This window comes from Brachycentrus maculatus, unplaced genomic scaffold (assembly GCF_059751285.1).
Source record: "Brachycentrus maculatus isolate JH-2025_06_01 unplaced genomic scaffold, ASM5975128v1 h1tg000656l, whole genome shotgun sequence".
Taxonomy (NCBI): domain Eukaryota; kingdom Metazoa; phylum Arthropoda; class Insecta; order Trichoptera; family Brachycentridae; genus Brachycentrus; species Brachycentrus maculatus.
In genome coordinates, this window is record NW_028281391.1 from 868,397 (window position 1) to 882,673 (window position 14,277).

The window sequence follows — 14,277 nt, forward strand, 5'->3', positions numbered from 1 at the left end:
ATTTTTTTCTGACATCCTATACCTTTGAAATGTGAAGAAAAGTATTTTGTGTGTGTGTTTTTTTTTTAAATTTTATTGGAAGGAAGAACAACAGTTACAATATATGATACAACAGAATACAAAAAATAAAATCATGAGTTCCAATCACAACTATGCATAGTAGAGGTCTATATACAGGAAGAACGTGAGACAAGGATGGGATAAAGAGAAAAGGAGATGGCAGTGATAGGAAAAGAAGAAAAGGAAAGGACAGGGAATAGAATTACTTTTTTAGGTTTATAAGATTTCCAACAATATAGCTTTAAAGTTTGATAGATTGTGTTGGAAAGTATGGAGTTTAAGAAAGCTGATACATATTTTTTTTAATCTTAATGTCTTAAGAATTAATTTTGCAAAACAAAAACAGGTAATTAAATTAAAATTAATTAATTTGACGAAAAAACCTTAATTTCCTAACGGATTGTATGTTATTCCTAGTTTTACAATGCTTATTTATAAAACTATGTAACTTCTTACCCTTATCCGCACCCAATGGTGCATAGGGCACTGCATCGTATAGAAGATTGTTAAATACACGAAGAAAAGGTGTGCAGGTACCAGTCCAGGGTCGTTTTAAATGAATATTAGACTAAAAAAATCGATAGTATTTATTTTGACCCTCTTGGGAATCGAACCGGGGACCTCCAGCATGGTAGCCTAGTGTGCTAGCTACTTCACTATGGAGGCGAATGTAAATGATATATGTAAAAATATATATGACATTTAATCAAATACAGCTTGGCCGAATGACACGATCAATTTTAGATCTACCCACCTTCATTATCCATTTATGAATAGCTGTTTTTTAAAAAGCTAAACTTTATTGTACAGTAATTTTAGCTCTTTTCACCAAAAGAAATATGTCGTAGTCATACAGGAGAAAGTGACCAAGTGCATATTTTTTACGAAAACGTGATCATTGACTATTTGATATCTTACTAGCTTAATATTGCCCTGAAAAAATCACAAAGGATTTTAAACTTGGATGTATAATATATTGACTTTTTAAAAATGACTAACTGCATTGATGTTTATTTTGATGCCAAGCAAAAGTGACTTAAATGGCTCTCCTGAATATTTTACGTTTTGTTAGTTGGTCACTTTCTCCTGTACGACTACGATGTGTTAGTTTTTGTTTGATGTGTTTATGATCTAATGATTATACGAAACACACTTGTTTTTTTTCTCATTTGAGTTTATTTTATGTTTCGGAAGCTATGCTTCCATCTTCAGGTCTAAATGTAAACTAAAACTTAATAAATAATTAACTGTTCTATAAATAACGAGAGGGGTAAGTTAGGGGAAAGGGGTAAGGTAATATTATGTTTTAAATGCCGTAAAACGGGGCAACTTGAACTTTGATGTGTTACTTGAGCCCAGTACAAAAAAAAATAAATCTGTATTTGGTCTACAATAATAAACCTATCGACATGATTCATTGTTTCCCAAACAGTTGACGATATTATTGTCACGATACTTCGATAGATACCACGATCTATTTTTTTTTGTACTGGGCTCAAGTAACACATCGAAGTTCAAGTAGCCCCATTCTACGGTATGTGATTTGTAATTACAAAGCCATGTTTACCAATATGTTAACGTGTGTATTATTTATTCATAAGAAAAAGTAAATTTAGCAAACCATATTATGTTGTTTAAATTCACCGGATTCCATGTCAAGCGGTTGCGAAAAATAAAGAAATACGATCAACGGGGGTGCAATAAATTCTTCCGGAATATACAAAATTAGCTTCTATACACTTATACGCAGCGCTCATTATTGTTTGGTCGGGGGACCGGGAGGTTCATGAATAATGTACAAGTTTTGTATTTCAAGAATAAAATGGAAAAAATATCTTGGAGCCGAGCATGTGGCGGATGAAGGCGGATGGCGTGAAATGTTAATCAAACCATGAATCCTTTGAGGAAAATGCGTATTGAGGTTAATAAGTTTTTTTTGTATTCTATTTGTTGGGCCAGAGTAGTCTATTTTAAAAATGAAACTTATCTTACGAGAAAGTGCTTTGAAATTTCGTGACAACGTGTATAATCTCTAAACATATATACCTACATAAATACATATATATTTCACATATATATTTTTTCTCAACATTTTGAGTGTGTCCAAATACTTGTTCACAAAATCTGGATTATCTCCAATTACAGGAGTTATTTTCATATTATTTTTGACATGTCATCAAAGATGAAGAATATATATGCAATATATCTCACATACTAATTTAAGAGTTTCTGCTCAATAAAAAGCTTCTTTACATCTCACCAATAGATGTCTGTAGTGAAGTTCTAGTGATTCAAGAACAAGGTTTCTAAATTGGTTCATATATACAGAACTTCCAAGAATTTGAGTAGTGTGGTTGTCAATAATGGGTAGAATTGGTGAATGTTACACGTGTGTAAAGTGATCACTTAAACCAGCCTATGACGGTCGTCAGCCCCGTAAATGCCCAGACTTCCATATTCTACTTCATCTTTGATGAGATGTCAAAAATAATAGTTTTTCTCTTTATCCCATCCTTGTCTCATGTCTCTTCCTTTATATAGACCTCTCTTATGTATAGTTGTGAAGAACTATAATTGGTACTCATGATTTTTTTTTTGTATTCTGTATGTATCATATATTGTAACTGTTGTTCTTCCTTCCAATATAATAAAATAAAATAAAAAATAAATTATATATATATATATATATATATATATATATATATATATATATATATATATATATATATATATATATATATATATATATATATATATATATAAATATATAAATATATATATATTTATATTTATATATATATACATATATATATAAATATATATATATATATATATATATATATATATATATATATATATATATATATATATATATATATATATATATATATATATATATATATATATATATATATATATATATATATATTTATATATATATATATATATATATATATATATGTATATATATATATATATATATATATATATATATATATATATATATATATATATATATATATATATATATATATATACATATATATATATATATATATATATATATATATATATATATATATATATATATATATATATATATATATATATATATATATATATATATATATATATATATATATATATATATATATATATATATATATATATATATATATATATATATATATATATATATATATATATATATAGCAAATGTTATTGGAAAAAGAAACAGAAGAAGACCGAGAAAAACATGGCACGATCAGGTATTCCAAATACTTGAAAGTAAGCAGGTTAGGAGTCGTAACAATCGGCGGGTATGTTTGAGGAGATGCATAAACGTAGAGGCGAAGAATGTTTGCAAAGACAGAGTGGTGTGGTGACTTGAAAGCGGCCGGGTCAGGAGTCATAATAATCGTCGGGTATGTATGAAGAGATGCATGAATGTAGAAGAGGCAAAGAATGTTTGCAAAGACAGAGTGGTGTGGCGTTCGATTCTCTCTGCCTACCCCTGCGGGGAAGCGGCGTGAAGTTAGTTAGTTAGTTAGTTAGTTAAAAAAAGCTTCTTTTTCTGTTCGTGTCATGTTCGCGTCCCCCTGACGTCGACTATAACTTGAGAGTAATTGTCCTTGTCTTGGGCATTTCTAAACAGCGCCTCGACGGTCCTGATCCCAGTCCAATCTTGTATATTCCGGGGGCTGTTTTCTGCCCACACCTCGTCGTCCCTCTACTTTTCAAAAAAAAATAAGCATAAAGGTTAAAAAAACAATCCTCATAGTTTAACGGTGATAACCATAGACACAAAAAATGCTGTTCTATATTTTATTTTCAAACACAGATACTACAACCAGTCAGCAAAGTGACGATATGTGGTCCAAAACGACCAGTTGGATTACATCCGCAGCTTTATTTAAAACATCCACTAAATCAAAACAGACTCCCTCGGAACTACCACCCCTCAGGAAACTTAAATAAGTAAGCAATAAATAAACGAACGGGGACGTTAAGAAAAAATATCTCGTTTTGAGCCGACACTGCGAAAACTGCAGAGAATCAGATGAAGTCTGGTTTTACAAACAAAGTTAGTTCAACATTTTGTATCATCTTTTACTTTATTATTAATAATTATTCAATCGTTCATTAGATTATTCACCCTATGGACCCTCGAACTTGCTTTTATTGCTTTATTACAGGTACCTGAAGCGTAATGATGACCTTCTTCGCAATGATGATGAGCCACTTATTGAACTTTTTATTGTGCAACAGATCTTTTTAGGTAAAACATGAAGGTTTTTTCTCCATTTGAAAAATATTTGGAAAATTTGAAAAATAAATTGAACGATACCTTTTCTTCAAAATTCAAAAACAACCCTTTCTGCCCTGTAGCTGGTAAACATATGTTAAAAATATGCCTTTTTTGCTGGGATATAGTACATTTTCTGGCCATTCCGAAAACTTGCATAGCTGAAAATTTAATAAATAATAAAACCCTTATCCGCACCCCAATGGTGCATAAGGCACTGGTTCATATAAACGCAGTGTTATTTTGATCGTTTACAAATGAAGGAAAGGTGATCAGCCCTCCGCTTCAGGTACCAGTCCAGGGTAATATTGAATAAATATTACAGTGAAAAAATCACTTATATTTATTTAACCCCCCCCCCCTGGGAATCGAACCCGGGACCTCCAGAACGGTAGCCGAGCGTGCTGACCATTACACTACGGAGGCGGACAAAGGTAACAGAAAATTTACGATTTTTAATTTATGACATTATGAAATATGATTTAAAATAAATTAATTTATTTTTTTAATAGGTTTCAATTGAAAAACTGCATGGCTCACGGTGGCATATTTATTTTCCATATAAATAAGCAAGCGACAGAGGTTTTCATGAGGACGATGCGTGTCGGGACACTAACTGCCGGGATCCATCACCAGAGACCGGAGGGTAGGTACTGCGACGGTTCTGCGGGACAAACCATAAACGCAAAACCTGCCCGGTCAGCGCGGGACCGTTTAGGAATGGAGGAAACTCTAAATGGGAGCGTTTCCCGCCATTCGCAAGCTGGGGGTTGCCAGACGACTAAATTATTAATGGCATTGATTGATGTCGGCGTGCGTCACGTAAAATGAAGTAATGCCACCATACAAGATGATGTAAATGTTGATATTTATGGAAGCCGATACTACTATATCACACTCTTTATTTTGTTTTCTGAGCATGACGTCATGGTCGAAGAACCTGTCGGATCAAAAAATAATAACCATATAATAATAGAGATGTACAGTGATGCCTCGCATAACGAAGAACTGTTTCTGTTCGTATATTACGCGACTCACACAACTTAAATCTAGTAATATTTTTTTAACCCTCTTCTGCACCCAATGGTGCACAGGGCACTGTATCATATAAACGCAGTGTTATCTTGATCATGACAACATGAAGAAAGGTGATCAGTCCTGACGATGGGTACATCTCGAAAGCGGTAGACATAAAAATCTCGGTGTGTGGTTATATACATACTAATATTACTTAAATTTTTGTAAAAAAAATGTAAAAGTAAAAATGACTAACCACAAAGTAAATGCTTTAAATATGAATAATATTGAGAATATACAAATAACATATGTTTCTCTCCATACAAAATAGGGACTTGAACACTTTCTCCGCCTATACTTTTTACATAATAAATTCTCTTGTATACCACGAGGAACTAAGCACAACAACTGTGCAGTTGTTTAGAAATTCAATAACCGATAAAATGTGCATAAAACTAAAACTTTCGCCAAGCTGGCTCTAAATTTTTATGGACCATAGCACTTTTATGAAACGTCTGCTCCCGGATACAACCGCCCCCTGCAAACTTCCACTATCAATATGTAACAGTCTTTTGTTATAACTTCAGAGCTTGACTCTAGATACAAGTGAAAATCACTTGATCTCCTAATAACAAGACAAACTTTTATTATCAGTGGATGTATAAATGTATGTCCATTTTTCCAGTCCATAATAGTAGGCTAGATCAATTTTTTTATTTATTCGAAAACCAACAAAATAATTTACAAAAATAACACAATATAATAAAATTAAAAAAATAACATTCAAATTAGAGGTTTTCACTTAAGTAATCTAAAATGATTAAAGAAAACACTTCGTTTCTTACCACTTGAGTTTTATTATAGACTACATGTTTCAGAAGTTAAACTTCCATCATTCAGGTCTGTATAATAACTAAAATATAAAATATAAAATTGTTCTATAAATAAGGAGAGAGGAAAGTAAGGGGAAGGGGTTAGTCAAGGGACGGAGTTTGAAAACAAAGGAAAAATGGAAAGCAATGGTGAAGAATTTTGAAACAATAAATTATTTAATAAATTATTATTAGAATTCAGGTTTTTTTGGATTTGTAAATTTTCAAGATAATTCATAATTTAGCCTTATTGGCAATAAAATATATTTTCTTTGTCAAGTAGTCAAATAGACATCAACAATATTTCTCTTAAACGTGTTAAATGAAACATTATTGATGTATTTTTTATTAAGCATTACATTGCACATTGCAGGCTCGATTTAAAAATGAATTTTGGTAGGACTTGGTGTGCATTTTAGAGATTTTAAATATTTTTTTGATTCTGGTCTGTGCTCCCGGGACTCTAAAATTGATGAGCGATAAAAGCTCAGGGCAATCAACATAATTATTTAAATTTTAATACATGAAAATAAGGTCAGCATTGTTCCTACGTGTTACAAGCTTGGGTAAATTCATAAAGAGCCATCCGTATATGTAAAATATATTAACATACATATATCGCTCACTCCTTTCAAGAACGTCATAAATCAAAAATCGTCAATTTTCAGTTGTGCATGTTTTCGGAATGCCCAGAAAATGTACTATATCCCAGCAAAAGCGGCATATTTTTAACTTCATATTTACCCGCTACAGGGCAAAAAGTGTCGTTTTTGCATTTTGAAGAAAAGGTATTGTTTAATTGTTTTTTTAAATGTACTAAATATTTTTTAAATGGTGAAAAAACCTTCAGGTTTTGCCTAAAAGGATCTGTTGCACAGTAAAAAGTTCAATAAGTGGCTTGATATTTATTTTTAATACATTGTATTATATTTTTAAACCTTAAAAATGTTCTCCTGAAAAATCACGTTTTTTGATTTATGACGTTCTTGAAAGGAGTGAGCGATATGTAAAACATATTTTTTGACGTGTTACGATGCATTTTGCGTCATTTTCAAACACCAAAACACGTGTCACAATAGATTTTGGAATTTTTTTTTATTTTTCAAGTAAAATTAAAATTTGTAATGGATAGATATTACCACAAAGTGACTGCCAAATAAATTTTTAGAATTTTACATAATCATTGATGGAGAAGAATATTTGTCTGGATATTTATAAAGCTGATGACCTGTCTTAAACCGATTAAGTGATCACTTTACACACGTGCAACATTAACCACTTTACCCATGATTGACAACCACACTCCTAGTCCTAGATACGTATATCATTAACCAGCCAAGGATAGGTCATAAACTCTGTAAATACCCAAACTACCTAATTCTTCTTCATCTATCTTGAGATGTCGAAAAAATGTAAATAACACTCTTAATTGGATAATTCCAAGATTTGTGAACTAGTATTTGGGTACACACTAAATGTTGTGACTTTTTGTTTAGGTTTGTTTGCTCTAATTTTTAAATCTTCCAAAATAATTCATTCTTAAATTTTGGCTCAATGTTCCATTCGAATATTTTATGCATGGGACAGGTAAAAATGATTTTTTAAATATCTTTTTTGACCACAATTGCAGCGCCATCTGTTAAATGTAACAGCAATTAATTAGTAAGGGACATTTTTTGTATTACGTTTTTTTTTGCATTTTTGGACTAAGTAGGTTCTACTTAGTCCAAAATTGCAAAAAAAAACATTTTACAAAAAAATGTCCCTTACTGTGTTTTGAGTTTGGACAGCCGAATACATACAGTACTAAGCATTGCTCATACCGGAAGACGTGTTTTTTTACCAATTCCGTTACTTTGGATTTATAATAATGTCGACGGCATTGTTTAAAATTTTCGTTGCCTAACTGTGAATTTTTATACATCCTGTATTTTATGAAACCTTCGTTCCTCGTTATATTATTATCTATTTTTCTGAATTGAGGGTTGAATTTTTTATGTAGGGCACGTTCTCCGAACAATCTACCAAGTTTATAGAAATTGTCGATTGAACATGAAAACATTCCTTGAAAAATAATGTGAATAACGACTACTTACATAAAGTGGGCAATTGCGTAAACATTTTTTCACGGTCAATTTTATATGTAAAAAATATGTAAAAGAAAATCATAATAACAAATGAATTTTTATAATCCACATTTGTTAGAGATGCATATTCACGTTTTAATATCATACCGTTTTATTATTTACCGTTCTGGAGGTCCCGGGTTCGATTCCCAGGGGGGGGGTGAAACAAATACTGTATAAGTGATTTTAATACACTCTTATATTTATTCAATATTACCCTGGACTGGTACCTGAAGTAGAGGGCTGATCCTGATCACCTTTCCTTCATGTGTTAACTATCAAGATAACACTGCGTTTATATGAAACAGTTCCCTTTGCACCATTGGGGTGCGGATAAGGGTTTTATTATTATTATTAAACCTTTTAACCTTTTTTGTGTATAGATTTTTTCTTATATGTATGATAAAATTGCAGGAGACATTTTTTGTAAATGATCGATTTCAAAATAAGTAGAGATTTTTGGGGTTTTAACGAAAAAATGTGTTTATTTTTTCATTAAAAATTACTTAAATTTATTTTTGTTTGCAAATATTATTGAGATATCGGAACTTTACTTCAGAAATTCAGCCAAAATATACCTTCATAATATATTTTTTTTTTTTAACATCTCATCAAAGATGAAGAAGAATATGGAAGTCTGGGAATTTACGGGGCTGACGACCGTCATCGGCTGGTTTAAGTGATCACTTTACACACGTATAACATTCACCAATTCTACCCATTATTGACAACCTCACTACTCAAATTCTTGGAAGTTCTATATATATATTAACCAATTTAGAAACCTTGTTCTTGAATCACTAGAACTTCACCAGAGACATCTATTGGTGGGATGTAAAGAAGCTTTTTATCAAGCAGAAACCCTTATATTATTTATAGTATTTGGACACACTCAAAATGTTGTACCTACATAATCGTCGGTAGATAGACGGCCGCGCTTTCGACGAAGTATGCCAGAGTCTATATATCGACTATCAGCTCTCTCTCTTACAGATGAAATCATTTCTCTAGAAGTGCACACATCTAATTGCATAAAATACTTATGACAATGAATGAGTAAGTCGCATATTCTTTAAATAGTTTTTCTTAACATTTTTAAAAAATATATAAATATATTTTACCATTTTTTATGATAACATATACATCATTTGGTCAAAGAAATTTTGAATACTATTTAATAAACCTGTAAAACCTCCTTTCACTATTCATAAAGTCATTTAATAACAACAATTCGTTTAAATAGCTATTCATAATTGAATAATGTAAATGGGTAGATTTGAAATAGATTTTATCATTCGGCCACGTCATTTATTACATGACTTTTAAAGACAAATTAGCAATCAAATAATACTGTAAAAAAAATATCTTCAAAATCCTTATCCGCACCCTAATGATGCATAGGGTACTGCATCGTATAAACGCAGTGCTATCTTGATCCTTAACACATGAAGGGAAGGTGATCAGCCTTCCGCTCCAGGGTACTATTAAAGAAATATTTGAGTGATAAATTACTTTTTTTTATCTGACCCCCTCCTGGAAATCGAACCCGGCAACTCCAGAAAGGTAGCTGAGAGTGACCATTACACTACGAAGGCTGACAAAATACTATACTGAAAAGTAAATGAAAAGTAAATTTAAAAAAAAAACACATTGTGCAAGGTTAAATGAATGAAGTTCATTGATGACATCTTATGTATTTCTATCGTTCCATTGTCAATTACATCACAGTACTACGCACCACATTCACATAACAAACACATACACCATACACCATACAAAACATAACAAACATGAGTTATGTTCACCCTATATCGTAATCGCATGATGTGACTGAACACAGATGGCGTTAAAAGCTTCAACATTGAAATAAAAAATGTGCTTCGACTAAATTAATGTCCACCGTAATGGTCTCACCATATTTTTTTTCATAATTATTACTCACGAATTGCTGAACCAACTGTTAGTCACAATTCGGAACTTTAATACATTTGAAAAGTTTGTAAAATTATATAAAAAACTAACTAACTAACTAACCATCACGCCGCTTCCCCGCAGGGGTAGGCAGAGAGAATAGAGCGCCACACCACTCTGTCCTTGCAAACATTCTTCGCCTCTTCCACGTTCATGCATCTCCTCATACATACGCGCCGATTGTTACGACTCCTAACCTGACCACTTTCAAGTATTTGGCATACCTGATCGTGCCATGTTTTTCTCGGTCTTCCTCTGCTTCTTTTCCCGCTAACATTCGCCTCATAAATTTGTTTTACCGTTCTTTCCTCACTCATTCGTTCTACATGTCCAAACCATCTCAACACACCTTTCTTAATTTTATCGATAATGCTTATCTCAGCTTTGCATTCCTTCCTTATTTCACTATTCGCACATCTATCATACATCGTTTTGTTACACATTCTTCTGAGAGATCGCATTTCGACTGCATTCAGTCTACTTTCATCCTTCTTTTGCCAACTCCATGTTTCACTTCCATACATTAGAGTTGGAACCAGGACTCCGTTGTGCACTGCCAGTTTAGCTTCCGCTGATAGGTTTTTATTTGCTATAACTGATTTCAGTGCACCGTTCACTTTGTTCCCAGCATTCACTCTCCTTTCTATATCTTTATCAATCTTTCCATCCCTAGAAAACATACTACCCAAATACACGAAATCATCTACCTGTTCCAGAATCTCTCCGTTTACCAATATTTCACATTCAGATCTGCATTCTTCTCTTTCAAAAACCATAATCTTGGATTTGCTAACATTCATCAATAAGTCACTTTCCTTGCACACATTATACACTTTTGTCACCAACGCCTGCAGGTCTTCTCTGTTATCGGCAAGAAGAACAGCATCGTCAGCATACAAAAGGCAACAGACAGTCAAATTATTCATTCTGGCTCCAACATTTAAATCTTTCAGTTCTTTCATGCAATTATCCATGTATAGGTTAAACAGCCACGGTGACATTACACATCCCTGCTTAACACCTTTAGAGATGCTAAGCCAGGATGAAAATGAACCACTTACCCTTATGCATGCAGTGCTATCCTCGTACAAGGATGCTATGCCTTGGATAAGTTTACTGCTTACCCCATACTCAGATAACACCTTCCATAGCTTCGTTCTATCAACTCGGTCATACGCTTTCTGCAAATCCACAAAAGCACAGAAAAGCTTTTGGTTTTTGGCCAAAAACTTTTCAGTAATGTTGCGCAAGGCAAAAATTTGATCCGTACATCCTCTCCCATTCATAAATCCACTCTGGACATCCCACACTTTGTCCTTTGTTATGGTTCTCACTCTTTCAATGAGGATTCGACCATACATCTTGCCAACAGCACTCAATAGACTGATTGCTCTATAGTTCCCACATTCCACCCTAGAACCTTTACCCTTGTAGAGAGGCATTATAACTGCCCTTCTCCAATCCACCGGAGTATAACTCTCCTCCAGATAACGGTTAAAGAGCCTATGCAACCATGTGAGAACTATTTCGCCACCATTCTTGACGTATTCTGCGGCAAAATTGTCGAATCCTAGAGCCTTTCCATTTTTCAAAGACTTAGTGGCATTCTTAATTTCCTCCATACTTATCTCTCTTGAAACATCATTCACACATATTCGGGGAAATGTACTTACGTCACTAACGTTATTAATCGTATGTGTTTCATACACCTCCTCGAAATACTCTTTCCATCTCTCTTTTATATCTTTTTCATTCGTCACCATTTTTCCGTCTTTCGCTGCAATCGATTTCGTACATCCATTCAAGCTTAGACTTCGGGAGTTTTTGACTTCTTTCCAAAAAATTTTTATATTTTCTTGGAAATTTTTTGTCATTTTTACTCCTTCATCCTTCCTCAACAAACGTTTTCGTTCACTCACCCCTTGCTTAACTTTCATTTTACAATCCTTGTATACTTTTTTAACCGATTCATACTCAGCGGAGCTTTTATTCCTCACTGCCAAACACTTTAACCACGCATTCTTCTTCTCTTTCACTAAATCTTTAACATCATCATCCCACCACGCATCGCCTTTTTTCCTTCCTTGTACCGCTGTACCACACACTACCTTTGCGGATTCACACACACTACCTTTCAGATGTTCCCACATTTCATTTATACTAAGTTCATTTACATCTTCCGCAATCAACCTGTTGCATACGTCTGTTTCAAACTTAACTCTTATGTCATCATTCTGTAGCTTTTCTACTTTGACTCTAGAAGGAGCCGCCACCTTGTTCGTTTTGGCCCTCCACCCTTGGAACAGAATCACTCTTGAAACCACCAAAAAGTGATCTGTTTCCATTTCGGCCCCCCTGAACACTCTTGTGTCTACTGTGGCGGATCTCAATCTAGAGTCAATGACGACATAATCGATAATAGACCTTTCTTCACATCTCTCCCAAGTATATTGATGGATTCCCTTGTGTTCAAAAAAAGTATTTGACACAAAGAGATTCCATTCCAGACACACCTCTAGCAATCTCTTCCCATTATCGTTCACTCTCGCATCTCCATACAAACCGAGCGCTGATTCAAAACCGTCTCTCCTTGTACCAACCCAGCCATTTAGATCACCGGCCAGAATTACCTTTTCATTATTCATTTTTCCATTCATCACACTCATTACATTCAACCAAAACTCATCCTTCTCAGACTCGCTGTCGGAGTTGACGGGGGCATATCCTATTAAAACAAGTAGCTCTGTTAACCCGACTTTGAATCTGACAAACATGAGTCTTGCGTTGACAAACACATACTCTTTCATACATTCTACCATCCTGGGTGATAGAAACGCGGCGACGCCCCGACAAGCTCTATCTGACTCCGGGAGTCCAGACCAGAGAATCAAAGTGCCGTCACGTTCCATCGATCCACTACCTTTTTTCCAGCTTTCAGTCACACATAACAAATCCAAACACTTACTTTCCATTACATCACATAGTTCATTCATTTTTTCATCCATACGTCCTCTTACATTCCACGTAGCAATCCTGCATTCATGCGCTATCCTCTTCTTTGCGCCTCCACGGGAAAAGCAGCCAGCTGGGTGGCGAACCTCAACGTGGCCATTTATGGGCATTTTCCCGCATTCCACAACTTACTAACTATTATATACTAAATACTAATTGAGTCACAGCACACACACAAACACCACTGGGTAATACCCTGTCACTAAAACCGAAAACGAAACATTTCCAGGAAACACAGAGCACTGTAATGACGGGTAAAACCCGTACTAATCGTAACGCGGGTGAAACCCGGAGCGTATCGGCACGCGACTGTTCCCTTCGGCGGTCAGTGAGCGACTCCAGGGCGAAAATTATATATATATATATATATATATATATATATATATATATATATATATATATATATATATCCATCAAAATATATATCCATCGAAATCCATCAAAAGTCACTGTTTGGTATGGTTTATGGGCAGGTGGAATCATTGGCCCATATTTTTTTAAGACGATGCCGGCCAGAATGTAACGGTCAGTGGAGAACGCTACAGAACTATAATAACTGACTTCTTCGTACCTAAGTTGAATGGAATTGATGTGACACAGCTGTGGTTTTAACAAGATGGCGCAACATGCCACAAGGCGGGTGCCACCACTAATTTATTGCAGGATATTGAATTTGTATACTTTTTAAAAAAATACCCCGCTTGGAGCCCCGGATTTGATTTTCGGGGGCTTTTAAAACGGAAGAGATTTTTCACTTTTTTTTTACATTATAATTATTGCCCTGTATTAATTGTTACCTCAAGCACAGGACAGTAAAAGTAATCTATGATAGCAAATGTAAAATAAAATGAGATTAGTGATACATTAATAAATCTATACGTTTTCAGTAATTGTGGTTACTCTGAACGATAAA

At 33.8% G+C, this 14,277-nt stretch overlaps 1 protein-coding gene across 1 annotated transcript; it reads right to left on the reverse strand.

Annotated features, from left to right (window-relative positions):
- Positions 1–4,952: 4,952 nt before the first annotated feature.
- On the reverse strand, positions 4,953–13,474 carry LOC148300787 (uncharacterized). Its single transcript, XM_088274304.1, has 2 exons — positions 12,866–13,474; positions 4,953–5,147 (listed from the first exon to the last, which is right to left on the reverse strand). The coding sequence occupies exons 1-2, from the start codon at positions 13,472–13,474 to the stop codon at positions 4,953–4,955; spliced, it is 804 nt and encodes a 267-aa protein (XP_088130430.1).
- Positions 13,475–14,277: the final 803 nt, after the last annotated feature.